The sequence below is a fragment of the Dipodomys ordii genome, unplaced genomic scaffold (assembly GCF_000151885.1).
Source record: "Dipodomys ordii isolate 6190 unplaced genomic scaffold, Dord_2.0 Scaffold9, whole genome shotgun sequence".
In the NCBI taxonomy this organism is placed as follows: domain Eukaryota; kingdom Metazoa; phylum Chordata; class Mammalia; order Rodentia; family Heteromyidae; genus Dipodomys; species Dipodomys ordii.
This window is the reverse complement of record NW_012267225.1, coordinates 27,237,458-27,262,610: the sequence shown is the minus strand read 5'-3', so window position 1 is coordinate 27,262,610 and position 25,153 is coordinate 27,237,458. Positions and strand designations below refer to the sequence as shown.

Here is a 25,153-nt window from a genome sequence, read left to right as displayed (position 1 = left end):
ATTTAAAGTAAGAGTAAAGGAAGATGGCAGCATACAGAACCAATGATTTTGGTTTTTGGAAAGTGAAGAACAGTGATTTGAGGTCTGGGATTTCTTGTTTTCCCTGAGAAGACAAAAACCAAAGGAAACAGCAAAGCTCTCTGGATGATAACTTTGTGATGTTCAGAGGTAAGTTAAGGGGAGATGAAGAGGTAACAAGCCAGTAGCAGGTATCTTCCTGTGCTGACCTGCAGCTCTGATATCTATCCAGGGTCAGACTAGCCCATGCAGCCCATGGCACAGGTCTGGATGAGCTAGGACTTCTAGATGATGGTCACCAAATGTAGAGGACAGAAGGCAGGACTGAAGACTCATCTGGCAGATTTGATGGCATATGGGGCAAGCTACTGCAGCTACCTGCCTCCAACTATTTATAAGTATGGCATATTTGAAAGGTGGGGTGCTTTAGAAAGCTGTGCATTCATATTTTGAAGTTTGAGTGCAAATGTGTGAGTATCAAATGAACATGCCAGTCACTCTGGTTTTATTGGTTGGCTTTTTAAAAAAATTAAAGATGGGGTTGTATAAGCTGCCCTCACCTTTTGTCTCAATCTCAAGTGCTGGAACTCCAACTTTTTGTTGAAATCATTGGTCATAACTGCCAGATTTGAAGGTGCTAGGAGACTATTACCAACATTTTTTTCAGTGGCTTGAAATCACTGCAGGGAATATTGCCGAATAATTAGTACTTAGAAGTGCTCTTTCTCCTTCTACCCTCCTCTGTGTGTTTATGTGTATAATACATACCCATAGCTTAAAGGAATATACCTTAAAATCTAATTACATTATTTTTTATATTTTTCCTAACATTGTTTCTTAGAGAAATCAAATACTCATTCCACCCAGCAACAATAATTTATTCTTATAGAAAAGCAGATGAAGTAAGAAATAGGCCTAGCATCAGTGCTGAGAAAATACCGGAAAGAAAATATTGCCATACATCTCACTTACCTGTCCTGCTTTCCCTTCCTGAGCACTGTGCACACAAAGTGTTTGATGAGTTGGAAAACAAATGACACTATGAATAGGTCCAGAGGGGAAAGTCCTGCCAAATATAGTATCACTGTTATGGCCATAGAAACATTAATTAGTGTTGTAGGAGAGCGAGTCCAAGCATGGCATTCAATTGCCTATTCATTTTTTAAGTTCAACTTCAAGAGAAGGAAAGCTGAATTATACTCTGCAGAATTATAGGAAGTATGAAAGGTTCTAGTGTCATAGGTTTAACCACAAAGAACAGATAAGAAACAAGCGGAGGCTGATACTCTTAGTTTATAACTTGGTGACTAAGGTCTCCCAGTACTGAAGAATATATGTGTGTTTTTCTATAACATAATTATAGAATATGCAACACTAGCCCAAGAAATTTTGCCACTTAACTTGAACTGTGTGACAGATGAATCAGAGATGCTTTATGTACACCACCCTTCTTATTAAGGAACAAAGCTCTTGTTAGATGGGCAAAATGTTACAAGTAAAGGTTACAATGCTCATTTTCCTTTGTAGAAAAGTTTGGGGTGGACTACTTTGGGGAATGTAAGGTAATCAGTAGTAGCAGAATCAGCCTCTGAGACTTGTCCTGACAGGAAAGAAACCCTTTTTTCCCTTCTTGTTTTTTTTTCTTCTTTTTAAATTTAAATCTTCACTATTAAGTAGAATATAGAAAGCAATGGCAGGAACCTCAGTGGCTGTTTTGATTCAGAGATGATCTTGAGAATGATAACCACAGGATAAAACAAGGGAATGATCCTGAGTCCCTGTTGCTATGAACCTACATTCAGATTATTTCTGTCTCTACAATTTGAACTGTTGACTTACCTATTATTTAACTCATCATTGCTCTTGTGGGGAGCATTTATAGGTAAGTCCAATCATAAGATGGACTGATAAGGTTGTCTGCCAAAGATAATTCCACAAGAATAGAATGTTGGTTTCTTCAAATCCTTTCTTTCTTTTCTTTTTCTTTTCTTTCTTTCTTTCTTTTTTTTTTTTCCGGTCATGCAGCTTGAACTCTGGGCCTGGGCACTGTCCCCGAGCTCTTCAGCTCAAGGCTAGTGCTCTACCACTTGAGCACTGGTTTTCTGGTGGCTTTTTGAGATAAGAGTCTCACGGACTTTCCTGCCTGGGCTGGCTTTGAACTGTGACCCTCAGAGCTTAGCCTTCTGAGTAGTTAGTATTACAGGTGTGAGCCACCAATGCCGAGCTTCAAATCCTTTCTTACAACTCATAATAAAAAAGGAGAAACATGCCCTAGATGGAAAATGATTCAGTGTTTCCAGTCAAGAGGAAAAAACAAAGACAGAGCTGGGGACATGTCTCAAGTGGTAGAGTACCAAGCACAAGCTCTGCATTCAAACTCTCTACTGAGAAGAAATCAAACCATATCTGGTCCGTTCCCCCCAACTCCCTCAAAAAAAGAAGTAAAGAAAAGAAGGAAAAACCCTATATAAAACAAGCAAAAACAAAAACAAAATCTTATCATCATTATCAAAAACAACAACAAAGCCAAAAGAACAAAAACTGAGGTAAGGGCTGACACTGTTCAAATCCAAATGAAGGAGAGTTAAAAATTTGGATCTTTCTTTCCTGTCTTCTGCTCTAATCCTTTTCTCTTTTTCTCACTTTTCTACTCCTTTCTCCTTCTTCCTTCCTTTATTCTTTTAATCAAGTTCAAACCAAATCATATTTTGAGTTCCTTGACTATTTCAACTTTTAAATATTTAGCAGGTAACCAGTTTTTCCTTTTCTATAAATGCAAGTTCAAAGGAACTGATTAATTTTTCACCTGACATCAAATTTTCTATAAATACCAAATATTTTATGACCACTTTCTAGAAATGACATTTAAAAATTAATACCCAATAAAACTGCTAAATTTTTTCAGGGATAAAATTTGTTTCTTAAAGTGATTTCTTCTTTTGAGAATTATTTACTGATAAATACAACTAATATTTAAAATATATCTACTCAAAAATATATCTGCTCACTTCCTGAATTTCTCACTCTTCAGTTAGACGCAAAGTAAATTCTTCTATTAGTTCTATTTTGTAGCTGACCATCTAGCTGATAATTTTTAAGCTGTAGATCTATGTATCACAAATATTTCAACATAGCTCTTAGATATTTAAACGGATCTCTTATTCAAACAAGTTACAAGTTCATTCTTGAATTGAAATGTATTTTGTTAAACCCTGACACTTAAGGTTCCTATTTCCAAGTATCAATTATTTGCATTTTTATCTCCTTCATTCAGCTGCCCTTGAGAAAAAGCAGATACTTTCTTGGTCTAAAATATCAAGTTAGAACACTTGAACTCCAGTCAAGAATAGAATTTCTTCTAGCTACATATTAGAACAACTCAGAAACAATAAGTGAGTATTAGTCTTAAAATATGCTGGACACAGGTGGCTCACACGCCTCTCAGGAGGCTGAGATCTGAGGATCAGAGTCTGTGACACTCTTATCTCCAATTAACCACCAGAAAGAAAGAAAGAGAGAAAGAAAGAAAGAAAGAGAAAGAAAGAAAGAAGCTGGAAGTGGAAGTGGAGCTGTGACTCAAGTGGTAGAGCTCCAGCCTTAAGCAGAAAAGCTCAGTGACAATGACCAGGCCCCTAGTTCAAACCCTAAGGCTCTCTCTCTCTCTCTCTCTCTCTCTCTCTCTCTCTCACGCACACACACACACACACACTAATCAGCCAGAGTATCTACAGTCCACAGAGAGTTCACATTTGAGACATCATCATGTTTTAATTGAGTATAAAATTGAAGGTCTGTTTACTCTTGGCAAAATTCCTTTCTAATTTGCAAAGATTGAAAAGAGCAATTTTGGTTTTTATTTGCTTCTCGATTTAGCAGAGTCACAATGGTTTCCCTCAGCTTTGCAATGTACATGTTAGCTAATTCTAATGAAGACAAATTCTGCTCAATCAGGACTGTCCCGTTCATTAAGTGAGACAGATGGCAGTCTTCCCATATTTTGTTGGATTCAGCTTCTTGAAGCTGAGTGGCTCATTTAGTGATGTCTATAGGAATAACAGGGATGTTTTTTTTTTTCTGCAGGAGAAAGCAAATGAGTCAATATTTTGGTATAACAAGTTCTCAAGTTATTCAAACAAATGAGCCAACAACATCCTGAATTTGGGGAGATATGGATATATGTTTTGTTTTAGGGATACCTCCAAAACAAGATGTATGTCCATACCTCACATTAAATGATCAACGGGAGGTGATGATTCTTGAGGATATATTCACATGGATACTTTTCTAAAAGATCTTGAGATTTATTGGCTATGGCAAAAGCAAGGACTGGAACAACTCATCCCTGGGCAGCAGCTTCCATGTTGAAATTAGCCAGATTAACTAGTAATTGCCAAGTGTTAGTTAGCCCTCAACCTTGCCCTAATCTTCACTCCCTTGTTATAAGTAAGCAGAACCTCTAAGTAGTGGCCAGAAACATGAGATTTGAGGAGGAAGGTTATATGGGAAGTCATTCTAACTTACTTTTGGTGAGTGGCAACGTTTTACTATTCATTAGGAATTGCTGAATTGTACATTAGGAATTGCTGAAAGTTATAACTTCATTATTGAAGTGGAGGAAGATTACCACATGTGCTACAGTAATCACTAAGGTGAAGACATTCTCCAATCAGTTATCTGCAGTTAGATAGTATCTAAGGCTGAGATGTATCTTAGAAACCTGAAGAAATTCATAGGAAAATAAAAGAGAAACAAAACTTGGTATGGTACTGTTTTTATAAAATGTTAGCCATGTTTTTACTTGAGTTTTCTCATTTCATCACAAACAATGAAATAGCAATATAAAGTCTTTAAGTAGTACTATTATCCATCTTTTTGTTGACTTTTGATACTTTTTGAATTTCCTAAGCTTTTGCAATAATAACATGATGTATGAATTTTGGAATATTATTACACTTATCTTTTAATTAAAATGAGATTTTTAATCTGCATTAATTTAAATTGCTTAAACATGGACAACTTTTTTTCCTACTACTTTTTAGGCAGTAGAAGACTTTGCTATCACTGTGGGTTTTTTGAGTGGATCACAAGAAATTCAGCCCAGGATTAACTCATTGCTCTGAAGGCTTCACGGTACTTATATTTTAAAATCAAATCTTCACCTTGCCTTTGGAAGGTAGGATTCCTACTTAGAAGATGACTTTCCTTCATAGAGGGGGGAGACTCTAGTCCAGAGATATCAGGTTCCAAGGTCATAGTGGTAGGCTGGGACCAAAACTTCAACTATGTCCTCCATGTTCTTTTCCTTTAGCCACAATTCTTGTCCTTCTACACAAATACAGGACTCTGGAGAAGTTCATCAACGCCTTAGGTTTCACTTTCTCAGCTGCAGAATGGTGGTTTGGATTTTTTCCACCTTAAGGCTTAGCTATCTCTTCAGTGTGAAACTGGGCTTATTCAGTAGGATGAAATAGGATTAATGAAAGTTAGTTAATGAGGTCAGTGGACCCAATGGACCCACTGCAGAGGTCCGTGAGTATAGAATATGCTTCCAAGAAGCCACTGTGGTTGTTAGGAACTTGAGCAACCAGGGCAATGGTTTTACATTAACAGTCTCTTAAGAAATATATAGAAAGATGAAAGGAAGAAGAGAAGGAAAAAAGAGAATCAGGAGGAGGAGGAAGAGCTTCTATACATGTAAAAAATTAGTAACAATTTTTCAGTGGTTTACAGACTTCTTAGAGAAGAGTGACACATCAAGAATCTCTACTACACAGTGCACTAATGCTCAACTTTGTTAACATGGGGGAAGCTTATATAGAGTAAGTAATAATGAAAAGGTGAAAACAAGTGATATCACAGATATTGAGAAGAGTTTACCCTATCTCTATTAATCAATGATGAAGATCAGCACGATGGTTGACTATGGGAACATGGCAATTGATTGACAAGTGGGAAGGAGGAAACTTTCTAAAGTGATAGGAATGTCCTATAATTTGACTGAAGCATTGGTTACGTTAGTGTATACAATTTTTTCAGAATAATCATGTGGTATTCTTAATATCTGTACATTTCACCATATGTAAATATTATTCCAATTAAAAAAATACAATATGGAAAACTGGATGCTGGTGGTTCACACCTGTCATCCTAGCTACTAAGAAGGCTGAGATCTGAGGATCACAATTCGAAGCCAGCCTAGGCAGAAAAGCTTGTGAGACAAATGGAGCTGTGGCTCAAGTGATGGAGTGCCCATGAAAAACCCATCTGAGTGAGAACACTGTGAAGCCCTAAGTTCAAGCCCCGGAACCAGCACCAACATAGTAACAATAATAACAACAGCGACAATAGTCATAACAACAACAATAATTCAAACAGTTGTGATGTGCATTTAAAATAGTCATCTGTGTTGTTTGTTTTCTCCAGACAACTGTATGTCCTAGACTATTTGTTGGGATAGAGCAGGAGAAAAAATGTAGGGCATACACAAATATTTTCTTTAGACATATTTATAGAGAATTCTGTGATTTTTAAAATGTTCCTTCCCTTCAAATATTTCCAGAGTGAAGTTTCTGATTTTAGATTTGTGACTGTGATTTCTCCCCCAGCCTGGGTGCTGTATGTGTAGGTTTGATATCATTGTGCAGGGAGGGAGACAGAGCAGAAATATGGAGTTGAGAGACACTCATGTTTTCTCCGAAAAGGAAAAGGGGGGATCCATTAATCATTTCACTCTTTCCAATATCCAAGATCTCTATATATTTCAAAACACTGGAAGAACAAGATGCCAGGCCTGAATGTGAAATTTAAATTGCCCTAATCCTGTGTAGTAGTGTGGGAAGGTGAGAACACATGTTTTGTCTTGTGGTGTTGAAACGATGGTCCATCTTTTCTACCCATGAATGAGCTGCCCCAAGGCAACTGCCACTGCCAATCCATGTGGTCTAGAAGAACCTCAGCAGCTGGCATCACTGACTCCACACCTGGCAACACACGCGGATGTTTCTCTTCAAGATGATTGGTAGAAGGTTTTTGTTTTTGTTTTTCAGAGATTTTTTTTATCATATTGCATGCCTCACATTAGATATTGTTAAAAAAATTAAAAACCATTTTTTTTACAATTTACAAGTGCTCATATAAGAAGAAAATGACTAAAAAAATACCCACCCAAGCACCCAGAACTCATCTAACTGAACACTGCTAATATTACACAGAATGTGAGTGAAGAACTCGGTGACTTGTGGGGAAGCAGGAGGCACAGTTATTGTCTGGGAGGGAAGTGGAACGAGACGTATCCACAGTGCTGGCCCTCAGTGGTGCTTTGGCTCCCTAAGTCAAATCCAGCAGCCGCATTTCAAAATCAATGGCATTACTTATTTCGACCTAGAAAATAAAACATAAATTGCCGTAAACAACTTCAACATTAAAAAATGACAATCCTTTCTCTTCATCCAGACCTTTTGAAATGCAAATCAACTTCTGCTTATCTCTGCTTCTGTCGAACCAATGGCAAGAAGAAAGCTGGAATACTAGGTTTTCTTACTTTTCAGATTAGGGTGGCAGTTGGGCTTTAAAGTATGGGGCCAGTTTTCTGGGAGAAAGTGCCACTCAGACAGCAGTTGTGAGGTGATAGGATCATTATTTGGGTGTATCAGAAGTAAAGATGACAGAGGTGTGTTGTGCCTACCAGCCACAACTCTGGCCTAATATTCTTCCAGAATCTACATCAGCATTGTCCTGTCTGACTTTCATATCACCTAACACTGGACCCATTTCTCTTACATACACTCTTCCTTGTGATGCTTACTTTCGTGTGTCAAATTGGCGAGGCCATAGTGTCCTGATATTTGTTCAAATACCAGTTTAATGTCACTGGATGGTATCTTTTAGATGAGATTGGAATTTAAGTCAGTAGATGTTGTGTAAAGAACATATGTGGATCTCATCTGATCAGTTAAAGGCCTGAAGAAAAAAAGACTATAATGTTCCTGAAGGAGAAGAAATTTGGCCTACAAATTGCCTTTGGATTTCAGCTACAATATTTTATCTTTTTTGGTCTCCAGTTGGCCAACCTAACCTGCAGATTTTGGACATGCCAGTCTCTATTGTGTGAGGTAATTTCTTAAAAATCGGCCCCCTGTCAGTCTGTTCTTCTCTGCATACACCCATACCCTGATATGCATGCTACTCATTCTATTTATTTGGGGAACATCACCTAATACATACTAACATGTTCAGTCCACGATTTGGGCACAGACTCTGAATTTCATATTCCTGATTTTGTCCTAAACAAGAAGCCTTGGGAATGGGAGATTCTGAATTATGACCCTTGCACAAAACCAACACTCACACTGTACATGCTGCAGAGTTAATATTTGTTGTATTTATCACCTCTCACAGCTCCTCTGTTGTGAGGTCTTAGCTGATCCAAATCTTACTTACCTTTGAAGATCCAGTTGGAATTTGTCTCTGTGAAGATTTTCACCTCTCCTCAGGCATATGGCTTTCTCATCTGGTTACCAATACCTCTTATGTAACCAGCTGTGACTTGTACACATCTGTGCCGTGTACACAGATGCTGGCCTCCAGTGTCACAACTCGCCATCCTCTATTATTCCACCCAGTCATGGCAGTTTTATCTCTCCAACTCCCAAATTATAAGCGTTACAACAAAAAGACTGTGTCCACACTTACTTTATCTCTCCATCTAGAAACTTCTTTTCTACTCAGTTCAGTAACTATTCTACGGTCTGAAATGTATTATTTAGTCATAATTTGACAAGAAATGTACTCACCACCTTATGAATGTAACTGTAACCTCTGTGTATATCACACTGACAATTAAATTAAGTTAAAAAAGAATTTCTCAACTTCCCAGTTTCACCTTACTTTGGGAGCCGCTCTTGTGAAAGTAGAGGATTCAATCTTTGACACCTTGGCTCTGTCCTACCTTTTGATGACATTTCCGTTGCTCTCTGGCTTCTTTGTGTGTGAATTACAAGTCCATCTGTCTGTTCCTATTACCACTTTGAATTTTAGCAGGGATTTAAATGGAAAGATAAAGAGTTGGTTTATTATGATGGGATTTTATAGTTTTAGGAAATCTCTAAGTCAGAAAGGGCAAGTGAAGCTCATTTATCCACTCAGTTCATAAGGTCCTTTTAAGTTGAAGATAAAACAATAGGTAAAGGCATGCTTCTTTGTTAATGGGAGTATTCATGTGAGCTGAAGGCATCTCAGAGTATTCGCTCCATTCATCTTTAATGTGAGATCTGCTTCTGAGGTAAGGTCTACAAGGCGCCATTCAGATATGGGCTTTCTCATTTTGGAAAATAATTTTATTTATTTATTTTTGTCGGGGCCTGAACTCTAGGCCTGGGCGCTGTCCCTCAACTCTTCAGCTCAAGGCTAGCACCCTGCCACTTGAGCCACAGTGCCACTTCCAGCGTTGTTTTTTTTTTTTTTCTTCTGCTTATGTGATGCTGAGGAATCGACCCCAGGGGCTCATGGATGCAAGGCAAGCATTCTATCACTGAGCCACCTTCCCAGCCCAGAAAATAATTCTTATGTTCATGAGGCAGCATAAGAAGGCTTTCTAATATTCTGGGAGCAGAGAGTGCGGTCACATGGCAGGAGAAATGTCTGTGTCCTCAGCGAGATAGGACAATGATGGTCCTGAAGATCTCCCTAGACCCTCTTGCGTCTGCACTGTTGGTGATATCATGGCTTCCTAGAAATGAGAGTGGTCCAAGGACTAACAACTAACAACTATGATCAAGAGATCGAGCCACCTCAGCCACACAAATCCATACATTTCATTGCTACACAGTCACCATCAAATTACTACATATTAGCATAAGCTCTTACAGTAGTCCCTGAAATGGTGAAATCATTTCCTATGATGGATGGGAAAGTTACTAATGACTGTGACAGGGAAAGCACTCTAAAGCCAGGGAGGGGAATGAGTCCTAATGCAATTGCTGCTTTGCTAAGTAAGGCAGGCAGGGAAGCCTATCTCTCACTGGGGACAACTAACATGCTCGCAGTGTTTGCAAGTGCAATGCCTTTGAGGGGTAATGCCTCCATAAGTGCCTTCCATTTCCAGGGCCTGTGACACTTGGGAAATGGGACTCCATGCTCAGTAATGGGAACACTGCATCCTTCTCTATGAGAACAGCTCAGTCACCTTACTGTGTGTGTGTTGTAGAGGACAAACAGCAAAGAGGATTTTACATAGCTTGTTGCTTTGTCTGTGTAGATAACTATTAAGCCTTAGCTGATCAAGAATTAATGAGAATAGAACAAAGAAAGAGTTTCCATTTTATTCATCTTTATATTCCTACAGCCATAGTTTGTTAGCACATGACTGGTAATGTGTGTGTGTGTGTGTGTGTGTGTGTGTGTGTGTGTGTGTGTGTGTGTGCTGGTTAATTGGATATAATTCATGCAAGTTTTTCTGTCCAGGCAGGCTGGCTTTGAACCATGATCCTTACATCTCAGCCTGTTGAATAGCAAGAATTACAGGCATGAGCCACCAGTGTAGTGATTGTTGGTCTTTAAAAAAGCATATTTTTTTCACCTTCCCAACTTTTTCTCTTTCTCACACATACATGAGTTCACACATAGACACACATACACATCTTATATTTTCTAATAGTGTCTGATCTAGATACTGTAAATGCAATATGGTCTGATATGAAACTAATTTACAAACAGGACTACTGGCACAAAAGAGCTGTTCTCTGGAAAGAGAAACAGACCTTCCCACCTCTGCATCTGTCCCACTTCCCAATGTCAGGAGTAGATTTCCTGCAGGCCTGGACTTTTAGACACAGAGGCCCAGCAGTAAGGGCACCTTGAGGAGCAGCAGTGCTAGCTTGAAGTGGGGATTAGTCTCTTCTGTCGATTAGCATTTAGTGGTGGGAACAGCCACTCAATCAGCAGTGGCCACATAGCATGTAGCATTTTTTTTTGTGAAGAAAAATTAGCTTCCAGCAAAGGCAATCAGATAAGTCAGGAAAGAAAAGAGTAGTCAAGTTCTTATTTGGAAATCTTAGAAAAGATTACTTAAAAGTGATGGGCAGAGTTCAGGGCTGATTTTCTTTATCAAGTCTGCCTTCACTGCATCGTGGGGCATCTTCATGGAAATTTCTAGAATGATCAGATTTGGCTCTACTTCTGTACAGCTCAGTCCTAGAATTCAGCTGTTATTCCCCCCCCCCTTTTTTTTATAAACTGCCTTAGTCTAATTATTTTTAGGGGAAGAATTACTGCTACATGGAGCTTAATTTTCTTATTATCCAGTGGCTAACCATTTTGATGGAAACACACCAGTCATGATTTTGACAAAAGTTTAATTTAGTGGCTCACTGTGTTCTCTTAGTTCCGTCTCACTTTCGTAGCGGTGTGGGTTTTTGCTATGCTGTTTTTCTTCCTGTGGGTAAATCTGTTTTTGCCAGCCCTTTCCCCTTGGGTCACCGCTATGTCCTTGCCACGCCAGGCTGAGTGCCCCCACGAAGCCTCGCTGAGTACTTGACTCTTGCTCTAAGCCTTTGCAGTTTGTCCTGGTGAAATGTGGAGTCAGCATGTGGGGAAAGTAATGGGGTGATCCGGGTGGGCACTAGATTGGAGTCATGATGGGAGTTCTACTTCCTCACTGGCAGTGTGGCAAGATGATGGAGTCCTGACCTGTGTGTCGCCTATCTGCAAGTCAAACCCAGATGGCAAGCACTGACTGCATTTCTATAGCTTCAGGCACAAAGAGCAATATTAGTTAGTTGGCAAAGCTCTGGCTGCTAAATAGCTCTTAGTGTCCTCCCCAGGAGCTGTCATGGTCCCTGCTTTGCTTCAGCAGCTGCTTCCTCATAGGTTAAGCTGAGTTTATGGGAGAAGTCTGGCAAACACTATGTAGGTTAGCCATTTTAACTTTGTCCTCTGTACCATAGCAATGCAAGTTAGCCCCCATGCTGGGAGTGGGATGGGCACCGATTTTCTTCTTCAATCTTTGTGTGTGTGTGTGTGTGTGTGTGTGAGCACATGTGTGTGGGTATTAGGGTTTGCACTTCACAAACAACTGCAGTACACTTCAGCCATGATTCAGCCCTTTATATTCTAGTTTATTTTTGCTTGGGTTGGGCTCAAGCTACAATCCTCCCATCTCTTCATCCTGTGTAGCTAGGATTATAGGTGTATACCAAAATGCCCTGTCCCTTGGCTTCTTTTTATAAAATATGACTTTTTTGAGCAGTTTTTGAAAGGAAACACAGAGATTTCTCATAATCTTCCCCACTATCCCCCACCAAAACGGTACCTTTGTTTACAATTGATGAATGTATATTAGTGCTCTATTGTTACCCAAAGTCAGATTCGTGTCAAATATTCTGTTTGGACAATGGCGTAAAGACAAATACCCACCACTACTGCATTGTCCTGAATAGCTGCACTGCCTTCAACGTCCTCTGTACTTACTCATGTATGTCTTCCTCTCCCAGACCCTGATCTGGATAATTGTCTCCACAGTTTTGCCTTTTTCAAAGTATTAGATAACTGTAATCATACAATATGCAGCCTTTTTAGTATGGCTTATTTGTTTCATTACATGCATTCACTTTTCATAAATTGACAACTCATTATTTTCAACACAAAATAATAATGCAATTATCTGGATTACTAGTTTATTATCCATTTGCCTACCACGGGACATCTCATTTTGTTTTGTCTTTTCCAAGTTTTAGAAATTATGAGTAAAGCTCCTGTAAACTTCTGTGTGCAGGTTTCTGTGTGGAGGTTATTTCTCACCTCCTTTGATAAATATGAAGGAGCTTCATTACTCAATTGTGTGGTAAGAGAAAGCTTAGTTTTGTAAGAAACTACCAAACTGTCTTGCAAAGTGTTTGCTTATTTTCTTTTAATGGACTGTGCACATCTTTTCAATGTTGGCTCAGCATCTGCTTCTGGGACCTCTTCACTGAAAGCACCCATCTCTACTTAACATCATTTTGTATTTACCATTTCTATGCCTGTCTCCTTTCCTAGATCATTTGCTGCTGGAGGTCAAATCTCAAGTGCTAATTTATCTTTATGTAACCAGCGCCTAGGACAGTGCCTGGTACACACATTCTAGATAATCAATGAATGGCTAGAACATGAACTAAACTGACTTATTTAATCAGTGGGGGCAAGACGGCTTTGGTATCAATAGTATAAAAAGAAAGACAAAGTGTGGAAAGCTAGACTTTAATGTGAAACACCTCAGCTCTACCACAACTGCTGTCCCAGCATACATAGTCATGTGTAATTTGTTTTTTTTTTTTTTTTGGGTCCCGTCATGGGACCTGAACTCTGGGCCTGGGCACTGTCCCTCAGCTCTTCAGCTCAAGGCTAGCACTCTACCACTTGAGCCACAGCACCACTTCCAGTTTTTTTCTTTTTGCTTATGTGGTGCTGAGGAATTGAACCCAGGGCCTCAGGCATGCAAGGCAAGCGCTCTACCACTGAGCCACCTTCCCAGCCCCTGTCATGAGCAATTTGACTGTGGGCATACTAAACTGAAACATGGGAACAGAAGTTTTCCTTCTGAACAATTCTTCAGTGTCACTGATGAATAGTCTGTCAGCTTGCATCTATTCATCTCACATTGAAAGGTATCTGTTCATATACACATGCCTGCGATATCCCAAGGGTTCTTCTAGTCACCTTAATTAAGTGACTTCCTTATAAAATCTGGCTTTGCAGTCCATGGAGATTAAACAGCAGTAAAGAAAGCTGAAAAGCAGTATTCACTCCCCTCTCTACCAATTTAACGCAGAAGGCTGACTTTTTCTCTAAACTATTGGGTAGAACAGCAGGGGCTGATGTGGTATTGTTGTCCTGGGAACAATGAAATCCAATATGTAATCATCATTAAAAGAGAAGTCAGCTCATGCCTGTCATCCTAGTTACTCAGGAAGTGGAGATCTGAAGATCATTATTTGAAGCCATCCTGTCCAGAAAAGCCTGAGATTCTTATCACCAATTAACCATTTAACGGAAGTGGAGTGATGGCTAAAGTGGTAAAGTGGCAGCCTTTAGTAAAAAGTTAAGGGACAGCACCCAAGCCCTGAATTCAAGTTCCTGCATGGGCATAAAAAAAATAACAGGGAAAAGAAAGAAATCAAGCAGATAGAAGCCAACAAGATTTGTGCTACAATATTTGCATACAGAGGAAGATCACAGACATTGCCCTCTTAAATTGTTTCATGCAAAAGATTTCAGTTCAGGCTCAGTTTGATCATGGTTGAAAGATGTTCCATATCCATCTGACAGGATAATATGCATATGCTTTCAAAGCAGAAACCTGTTTGACTGCTTTTTACAGCCTGTGGCTTATGCTACATTCAACTGCAATGCTGTGAGTTCAGCAGTGCACAGAGGCTGAGAGAAAACCCTTTGAGGAGGTGGAGGAGTTGATCAAAGCCTTTTAGGTGATCTGAAGAGGGTGTTTTTTTTTTATGTATTCCGCATTCACAGAGATGGAAGGTTCTTCAGAGCACATAAAAGGAAGTCACTTGCCTCTGGGCCATTCCACAGAACATTGTGGAGGTGAGTAGGTATGTGTGAATTCATTTTTTAGTGTCATGAAACCCATTATCAACATTCATCAATTGCAGTTCTTAATCACCTTCCCTAATAGAAAGATCTCTCTTATATTGCACTATTCTTCATATTGTAATATCTCCACAGAGTTTCCTTTTTGTTCTCCACAGCAAGATGAAAGAACCCGTTCATCTTTTTCTTATCTCAAAGCAAATACATGAAGGCTTCCAGAGTTACCAGTAGGCATGCTTTCAGTATTTTTTTCTAACTTCCAATGCACTCAACATCTTTATTATTGCCATAATCCTTGTCAAGCTTCTCAGAGACACAGATATAAACATTTGGAGCACATTATTTACCTGCACTCAGAAACAAAAATAATGAGATGAAGAAACTTGGTCCTGGGTGTTTTATAGGGCAAATGTGTTTCCAAATTGGATTTACTTTTAAGAAACTAAAATTTATTTAAACATTTATCACCGACTTAGTGTAGCCTATGAGATATGCTTCCTTTGGTTCATTCTTCCAGACTAAAATTAATCCTTTTCCCTTTCCTCCACCCCCCTGGAAAAAGCAAAAGAGACATTGAAGGCTGTGTAGCGCTTCAGTCCCTAAGATGCTGGGAAATTCATGTGGATGTGGGCAGGAACTTCTGGCAGGAAGGCAATAGATGGAGCCTTTTCTCTGTGTTGTTTTACATGATATTCTCCATCACGTGTTGAGCTAAATGGACAGGAAAGTACAGGGAGATCATCTGAGGAGGTGGACCCCAGTTTATGACCCAGGAAAGGATCCAGTTCCACAACTTGAGTGAATCTGTTTCCTTATTCATAATCAAGAATACTAATCAGTATATTTTGTATTTTCAGGAGATTGGGGGTGAGATAGCAAAGCAGTGTGCTTAGAACATGATAGCTAGTATCATTCTTCACATTCATCTATTTGCTCCTTAGAATTTGTTTTCAGAAATAAGCATGACTGCTTTTATTTTCTTGTTTTGTCAACTGATTGACAAAGATTCCTTTCTTATTTTTAACTATAATTGGTAGCACTTTTTCCACTGCTGTTGCTGACTTTCTTTTCCTCCCTATCTTCTTCTTGGGACATAGCAAACATTCCTGAACGTTTTAGGACATGTTTTAGTATATAGAACAATACAAAGCTATACATGTGAGCTGTGTACACTTTAATTCATCCTCCCTGTTAGTCTATCCATTTCTCCCCATGGACATATTGCAAATGACAGAAGAAGTCTCAGAGACAGTGAAGAAAGTACCCAGAACCCCACATGTAGACCCTGGATCCTCACCTAGATCTTTCTCTCTTTTAAGACACCCATCCAGTCTTCCCTTCTGCAGAATAAACAATAGATGGTTTTTATTTGCAATCAAAGTGATGTGAAATTAGCTACTGGTAAGGAAAATAAGACAAAACATTGTTTTAGAAATGTAAACCCCATCACCCACTTGAAATCTTTTCTGGAATGAAAAATAGTTACATATGAAAGGTGTATTTTAGATATGAGTGAAAAGTTAAAGCAATGATTAGTACTAGCTCCAAATTGCTGATGGTTTGGTTAGTTTCAGCCAGGTTAGAAGGATTAATATTTTTCTATGCCTTTACTTACAGGTTTAACAGGCTTTAACTCAATATGATCCTGGTAGTAGGAATGTGTATCAAGTCCGCCTATGAAATCAACTGAAAATACAATAGCCCAAGTTGAATAAATGTGTAAATAAAAGCACATATAATACTAACTGCTTAAAATAGAGTATATGCATAAGGTTAATAACAGAAATTTTGTACTAATACTAGAAAATGTATACTTAGTGTAAAAGGCTACTAAAATATTGTCGATGATGCAAAAATGTGTGAACATTTTAAGAAGCACATAAATTATCTGGGCTCATAGATTTTAAAATCACAATTTTTTTATCTTAGGGTAAAAATAATTGGTTTAGTGAAAATTAAAGTAATATTAAGAGTATGTGATTTTAAATAATGTGTTTGTCTACACACATGAAGACACAGCCTCTTTCCGTATATATGGACACATATAATATATATATTCTTGTTGCCAGAATCCATTTCCATCTGAATGTTCATATCATCATTTAAAAGGCAGTAGAGACATCATATGCTCTGTCCCTATGCTTTTTTTCCTTAAGACATCCCTGAGGAGATAGGAACTTGTCCTTTGCAAAAGTTTTACAAACTCCTGGGTGGCATGGATTTGTCTACTTCATGTGGTAATCATCCTAATTTAATTTTGTTTTGCTCAAAGCCTCAATCTTTCTCCTCAATTCTTTCTCTTTTCCTATGGACCATTAAAATATTATTTTTGGCCAAGCTTTGGTTATGTGATAACACTATAATATTAACAGGTATATTGGCACATGAGGTCACTAACCTTTCAAGTGTGTGTGTGTGTGTGTGTGTGTGTGTGTATGTGTATTTGTGTGCACATGCATGCATACATATGCTAAAACTTACAGTCTGAAAAACTTACAGTATGAAAATATTGTATTCTATTTTGGTTTAAGCAGGCATTGTAGGAACCTTGATTTAGAGAGAAATGAATTAGCCTAGAAGTTCTATTGAATTCTTGACTATCTGTGGCCTCTCTTTAATTGACCTCTGGGTCAATTAAAGCATCACCAGCTCATTGAGTAGAAAGGAGCTTTAGGTGCCCAGAAAACAGTGGATGACCTTCCTCCAGGCAGAAGAGCCTAAGCTTTTTCTAGTAGGTCTCCTGTTATCTGGATATCACCTTAAGGAAAGTTGCAATGACAGGTTAGTGTACCTGAGACACAGAATGATTTTTCTGTAGAGATAGAGCAGGGAGAGATTGGGTCAGGGATTGGGTCAGTTAAAAATAAACTTTTATTAGACTAGTATTCAGTGAAATAGCCGTTCTTCTAGCCTTTTGATAATGTGTATTTTTTTCTTTGTTGGTCATGGGGCTTGAACTCTGGGGCTGAGCACTATCCCTCAGCTCTTCAGCTCAAGGCGAGCACTCTACCACTTGAGCCACATCTCAACTTCTGGTTTTCTGGTGGTTTATTGTAGATAACAATTTCATAGCCTTTCCTGTCTGGGCTGGCTTTGAACTATGATCCTCAGATCTCAGCCTCCTGAGTAGCTAGGAAGAGGCACATTGATTCAAAATTGAACAATATATAACTGTACACATATATGCATGTATGCACACATATGTGCGTATATCTATAAATATAATAGTTCACTTAGAAAATTATATTCAAGAAAATAATATTTCTAAAAATAAAGACATCATATGCCCATATATATTAAAGCATAAGAAAAAAACAGAATACTGCTGGGCATTGGTAGCTTATGTCTGTAATCCTGGTGACTATGGAGGTTGAGATCTGTGGATTGGAGTTTGAAACCATTCTGAGCAGGAATGTCCATGAAACTCTTATCCCCAGTTAACCACAAAAAACAGAAGTAGAACTGTTGCTCAAATGGTAGAGCACTAGACTTCAGCAAAAAAGCTCTCCAAACCCTCCTGAGCTCAAGCTCAGTATTGGCACCCTCCCCGAAAAACAAAAGAAGAAAAGAAAAGAAAAAATAAAAGAATATACCTCCCCAGTCATGCAGGAAGTGGAGACAGTAGGGCCATAGTTTAAAGCCAATCCAAGAAGAGAAGTGATTGGGACTCCTGTCTCAAGAAATGAGCTGGGTACAATGGATGACACCTCTAATTCTCAACAGGTAGGAATTGAAGGTAGGAGGATAGTGTTCAAGGATGGCCCAGACAAAATATTGAGAACCTATTTGAAAAATAAACTGAAATAGAAAGGGCTCAAGGCCTACCTCAAGTGGTAGAATGCCTGCCTGGAAATTATGAAGTCCTGAGTTTAAACCCCATTACTTCCAAACAAACAAAAACCACTCTACAATAATCATTTGAATATTAAAATGGAACATTAGCCATATCATTTATAGAATATTTAAATTCATGAAAGCCAATCTGTTCCTTAGTAATTTTAGTTTCTAACATATGTGTTTTTGGAAGAATATATATGTATATATATATGAATACATGTGTATATTATTCAATATTGTTATTTTTTAATATTGTTATTTTTTAAAATTTATTTACAACTTCCTTCTTATGCCTCGTAGAGTCTTATGGCTACTTAGTTTTAAAACTTGAGTCTGCCAGCCTATAATGCTTTAATTGAAGAAAGAGCCTTCCAGTTGGTGCCACTAATCCCCATGCAAATTCTTAACATGTGTGATATATGTGATATATTTTAGCTCAAATATTTCCCCAAGATGTGTCACTTTGAGTATCTTTCTTTGGCAAAAATTTGCAAGGCCAAAACCATAAATTGTATCTAGTTATGATTTTTTTCATCAAACGTAGATGCTGAGAAATTCTCAGCCCTCTCAAATCAACTTCTTTTCATGCTGGTACAGAACACAAATTTCTTCAATTAAAATCAGAGCTCCCCTAAAAGAGTCTTTTCCCAAGGCACGATATTTCAAACATATTACAAAAATGAAGGATCAAATCCTGTCTGATACTTGAGTTCTAATGATTAAATTGGCCCTATTTTGCTTTTGTGAGGATAAATTTAAAAGTTTTCTTTTAATAGGATTTTATCTATAAGAATTTACTAAAATCTGTGAAAGCTGATCTTGGGGGGACATTTTACTAAATAACTGATTTTAAGTTTTCAATTGATCTTGAATGTAGCCCAACTAAAATGTAGAAGAGGCATTTACAAAAATATTTCCAATTATTGTGAAACAAAGAAATCACAAGGTGAGTCTTCAAAGTCTGCTTGAAACAGGAAAGGAAAGAGAGAGAAATGTGCTTTTCATGCTAGCAGTTTTTTCACTTGTTTCAAAACACCAGCTTTATCATAGAAGTATTTTCTTTATCTCCACATATGTGTGTATATGTATATAAGCTTGAAAGCGAAGGTTTCTTTTTTAGGTAGTATAAATTTATTAAATGTTTACCATAGGCAAGCAAAGTATATTGTCTGATTGTCTCATATTTCTTGTGGAGAATATAGTTAAGGCTAATTTCCACTGGCAAAATATTGCAGTGTATGGGATAAGTCACATTTGTATTTATACTCTTGTATTAAATACTAATTGATGTGAGTATTATAATAATCATAAAAATGCCTTTAAGCTCCCTCTTAATAAAGGCAGAAGCCATCAATTAAACACATAAAGCATTGCAGTGTTATTGCTGTGCAGTTATTAATTGCCTATGCAATTGAATTCTGTATATAACTCTCCTTCATAAGTTTCTTAGTAAGAACACTGTGCCTTTAGCTTTTCTTACTGAAACTTACTCAAAGTTTACATTTCCATTATTTCCACAAATATACTTTATCTTTGATACTTATTTGTTAATGGAGCTACCATAGAATTTAAAATAACATTAGAGCTTTATCTTGGACAGAATGACATTATAGAAGTTTATTTTGATGTCATAAATTAAAAAATTAAGAACCTCAGATTTAGAGTTTTGCTTTAACTTCGATGCACCAAATGCTGAAACACCAATTCTGGAGAGCATTCAGGGTATCTTTTATGTCCCATGTTTAACCACATTCATCAACTAACTAGAAGGTTTAAGTGTTTTGTTTTGAATTCAACTGAGTGCTGCCTTGTTACTGAACTGTGAAGCACAGAGCCCTCGCACTCTGAATTTGACTCAGAGAAAATATAAGACTTAGGATGATGAGCAACAATTATTATGGTGCTGGGAACTGAACTCAGAACTTCCTGCCCACAAATCAAGGGCTCTGCTACTAAGCGATACCGTCTTTTCCATGAGTTTGTTCTGAATTTGCTCCTTGGCTTATCATTATTCATACTAGAATGTAATTAGGCTCTTCTAATAGGTACTTTTTCTCCTTCCTTCCTTCCTTCCTTCCTTCCTGCTTTTTGCTGGTAGTAGGGTTTCAACCTAGAGCTTTGCACTTATTTGGCTGGTACTCTACCACTTAAGTCACACCTCACACTTCCAAACAGGCTTTTTGCTGATTATATTGCAGATGGCATCTAGTGGACTCATCTGCTTTGGCTGGCTTCATCGGGAACCTTCAGATCTCAGCCTTTTGAGTAGCTAGAATTATAAGTGTGAGTTACTGTATAGCTGCCTGGCTAAAAGACAATTTAATTTGATTGTTTTAGGTACTAGGGCTTGTACTCAGGGCCTTGTGCTCTCATGTGACTTTTTTGCTCAAGTATGGCTCTACTACTTGACCTACAGCTCCACTTTTTATTTATTTATTTATTTACTTATTAATTAAAGATAAAAGTTTCATGGACTTTTGAACCTCTATTCTCAGACTTTAGCCTCCTAGGTAGCTAGGATTACTAGTGTGAGCTACTAGAGACCAGTGTCCTGACCTACAAATTCTTCAGGAAGCATTGCTCAGGCCTCAAAGAACTTAACTATTTTGACCATTACATTGGTATTTGCATGTTCTCTGACATAGATTCCTATGACAAAAGCGGTTGGGGAGGTTGATTGACATCAACTTAGTTCAGTTGACATCAGCTTACTTCACTAGTAATGATGGCTTCGAGGACAGACCAGTTATTTCATAGGTAGCTTACAGCCAATAGCTAGTGTTCCTGGGGAATGAGCCACTTACCTGCTTTCATCCCAAGAAGCCGAGCCTTCATAAGGCTTAACCTGTGGTACTAACCCACAGCCATGTTTAGGCCAATCAAAGCACACTGAATGGTCCCAGTGATACCATGATGTGTCAATCTGCTCTGTATAGGGCATAGGACACTGTACTAAAACACTGCTGATGCCTGGGGTTGGGGTTGGGGTTCCAGGGATGTGTAGGCACATTTCTGAAATAACGTTGTGAACCTTAAAAGCCTTGAAGTGGGAAGATGCTTCACAAATGTCAGATTTATGGCTACTTGTCACTTTCCTTGTGATTCAGGAAGTTCCAAATGTTTTCCAGCTTTTAGAGAGCATGTACAATTGCAGACAGGCAGCCCACAGGCCTGGCAACGTGCTCCAGGACAGAGCAGCTCAAGCTGAAAGATGATACAGTCCTAGAGGCTGTACTGTCCAGTTCAGAGCTCGTCAATCTTTACCCTTTTCCTGCTTGGTAATAACCAGGCAAACTGTACTCTTCTGTCTTGCTGAATCTGTATACATCCGTACAAGTGGAGGGGGACAATAGCTCTATATGACTCTCTCTGTATGACTCTCTGGTATAACAAATGCTGAGAACAATCATCCAGAATGTGGAGAGTTCTAGAAGCAACTCCTGCTCTGGGAACCCCAGCACTTCTTCTCTTAGGGAGTAAAAGAAAAGGCAGTAAGAGACCACTGGTCACATAAGCACTCAAACAGCATGTAGGTATGCACAGTGGTTGTCTGTTCACTAGATAACTAGTGAGGAAAGGAATTTATCTGGCTCATGGTTCTGGAGGTGGAGATGTCCAAGAATAGGGTAGCTTCTGACCAGGATTTTTGTATTGCCTCAGAACATATGGAACAACAGCCAGGAAAGCGAGAGCCTGGGGAAGAGACAAAAATGCTAGAGGAGAGGGTGCTTTATTTTTCTGAACCATCTGATCATCTCTCAAAAGCCTCACCCCCTAACACCACTACAATGGCCCTATAAATTGTTTGACAGCTCATGCTTAGTAACTATTGATTCCCAGATTCCAAGAGCCTTGTTTTGTTTTCTATTCTATAATGGCTTGTGAAAATTCTGTTTTTTCTCCCTCTTTTCCAGAAAAGCATTCTATCTGTATTGAATTTGCAAGCAACTTGGGATTAGTTTCATGTGTGGAATGAGGTGATAAAATGGAAGAGTAGAAATGGGTTCATCAGCCACATTTTGAAGCTTGGAGTTTTTACCTTCAAGGTATATTTTAAAACAAATTTGCTACAAACAACCTTCTCTGTTTGAAGACTTCACTCAAAGGTAAAAGAAAACCCAGGATCAATGATATTTGGGTCATTGTGTCCTCTGTGAGTACTCATGTGCTCTGTATAGGTATGACAGGGTGTACATAAGGGGCAGGGGAGGAGAACTCTCTGGGTACTGACATGACAGGTTCATTAATTTTCTCTTTAGCTTTTGGATGGTATTGTTTTTATTTTCTATTCTTTTCTCTCCCAGTAGAAATGCTGAAGATCGATCTGTCTCTTAGCATTTGAAGTCATTCCATGAGATTCTTTGCAAGTGGTATATCTCCTTTGTACAAAATGCTGGATATGACTTTCCCCTAATGTTTTCAGTGTTACTCCTTTAGATGTGATGACATGCTTTAGTAAGTTATCTTTGATTCTTGCATCTGGGAAGTGGCTGACTGTGTCTCTATCCCTTTGATGACACTAATGATCCACTACTGCCTTTGCTCAGGGCTCTTTACTACAGAGTTGTCTCATCTTTACAAAGATAGTCTTAACACTTCCACTCAAGTGTAACATACATGCACCTTTTAATGTTGATTTTCACATTTTTAATGGAAAAAGCACAAGTTTTGCTCTTCATCTTTGATAGTGTATTAAAAATTTTTTCTTTAGTGTCTCAGTTCTTTGAAAGATACAACTTGTGCCCCATTTCACTATAGACCATATACCTCAAGTAAATCTTTACCAGTAGCTCAGTAGTTGGATAAAATGGCTGCTTAAGACTACCAACTACTATTTGGCTTTACTCTAGGCTTTTGGCTTATCATTATTCCTAGTAGGCCCTTCTAATAGGCACTTAATTAATAAGTTGTCAATATCCTTCTTCCTTCCTTCCTTCCTTCCCTCCTTTCTTCCTTTCTTTGTTCCTTTCATTTTTTGCTGGTTACTAGGATTTAAACTCAGACCCTTGCATTTATTTGGGTGGTACTCTACCACTTAAGTCACACCTCACACTCCAACCTGGCTTTTTTGCTGATTATATTGCAGATGGAGTCTAGTGGACTCTTCTGCTTAGCCTGGTTTCATACTTGGAACTAGGCCATGTCAAAATTTTCATGATTTTTCAATTACTGTCTGTTCAGATTGATGTAACAGAAGGCTTCTGTGTCTTTTCTTCTTTCTATGAATTTACTATTTCTTTGGAGGAACATTCTCTTCAGGGTAAAACAAAAATTTAAAAAAAATCCTGGCTGAGAAGTTGGCTCAGTTATAGAGTGCTTGCCTTGCATGCATGAGGCTCTGAGTTCGATTCCTCAGCACCACATAAGCAGAAAAAGCTGGAAGTAGTGCTATGGCTCAAGTGGTAGAGTGCTAGCCTTGAGCTGAAGAGCTGAGGGACAGTGGTAGAGTGCTAGCCTTGAGCTGAAGAGCTGAGGGACAGTGCTCAGGCCCAGAGTTCAGCCCCCACACCAAAAAAATCCTAAATTCATCTCACTTTTCTGTTTTAGCACTATACTTTTAGTTTCATTTGGCTGTGCTTCTGACTTTTGTTCCTTTTCTGAGTTCAGATGTTTCCTACAATAAGGGCTGACAGGTTCTTCCCATTTAAAACTTTGTAAGACAATGTGATGCCTAAATAATGGGATGATGAGTTTGCAGACTCTCTTTGGGGTCAATGAAGCAGAATAGAAAGGAAAAATCATGTTCAAAATGGTACAAGGCTGAAACCAGTCTGAGAATCTGTCTAAACAGTCCTAGATGAATTCTTTTTCCATGTAGCATCTTTTTAAAAATAGTTATTCAGCTTTTCCCAATTCAGTTTTTCATTATTCTTTTTTTATGTTTTCCTTTGCACTATAAATCAAGTGACAAATACTTCTTGGCTAAGACAATCTTCATTTTTAATGTCATTTCCTCCCTGAGATTTCTTTTCTAAATCTTTTCCTCTTTCTATGAATTATTGTTCCAAGAAAATGGAATATGAGCAAATCATTCCCAACATTAAATTTATTCATTTGCTCCACATTATCTGGCAAAGCATTACATGTGGTATGACCTGAGTGGATACAGAAGTGACAAGTTATCAGCACTGCCCTCATTCTCTCTCTCTCTGTGTGTGTGTGTGTGTGTGTGTGTATGCGTGTGCGTGCATACACTTCTGTGCTCAGTGAGAGTACGTTGTGAGAACTAACCATTTGGAAACATCATTTCTTGTTAGAAGAACAATTTATTCACCAGTGTGTGCCTATAAATGTTGACTTTGTCTGAATTTCAAATATAAAATAGGTAGGAAGTTACTGGTATAAAACAGAATCCAAGGTGCCTCAAAGGCTGACCTACCATTCTCTTAGTAAATTAAACAAACTCAACTATTTATGACTTCACAAGTGATCCAGACTCTCCCCAGGTCTTCTGGAATATTCTACAGTTTCTCCAAGCTTTTGTAACTTCAAAACTGTTTCTTTGGTTTTTAAAATGTACTTCCTTGGACTGGGAAGTTGGCTCAGTGGTAGAGTGCATGCCTGAGGCCCTGGGTTCGATTCCTCAGCACCACATAAGCAAAAAAGAAAAAACTCGGAAGTGGTGCTGTGACTCAAGTGGTAGAGTGCTAGCCTTGAGCTGAAGAGCTGAGGGACAGCGCTCAGGCCCAGAGTTCAGGCCCCACGACCGGACCCA

General features: G+C 38.5%; 1 protein-coding gene across 1 annotated transcript in view; it reads right to left on the bottom strand.

Annotated features, from left to right (window-relative positions):
* Positions 1-7,344: 7,344 nt before the first annotated feature.
* The window catches only part of Nkain3 (Na+/K+ transporting ATPase interacting 3), a 580,446-nt gene continuing 562,637 nt past the window's right edge, over positions 7,345-25,153 (bottom strand). The window contains exons 6-7 of the mRNA XM_013009296.1: positions 16,217-16,287; positions 7,345-7,398 (exon numbers count right to left, since the gene is read on the bottom strand). Coding sequence (XP_012864750.1) covers positions 7,345-7,398; positions 16,217-16,287 — 125 coding nt within the window. The remainder of the gene's footprint in view (positions 7,399-16,216; positions 16,288-25,153) is intronic.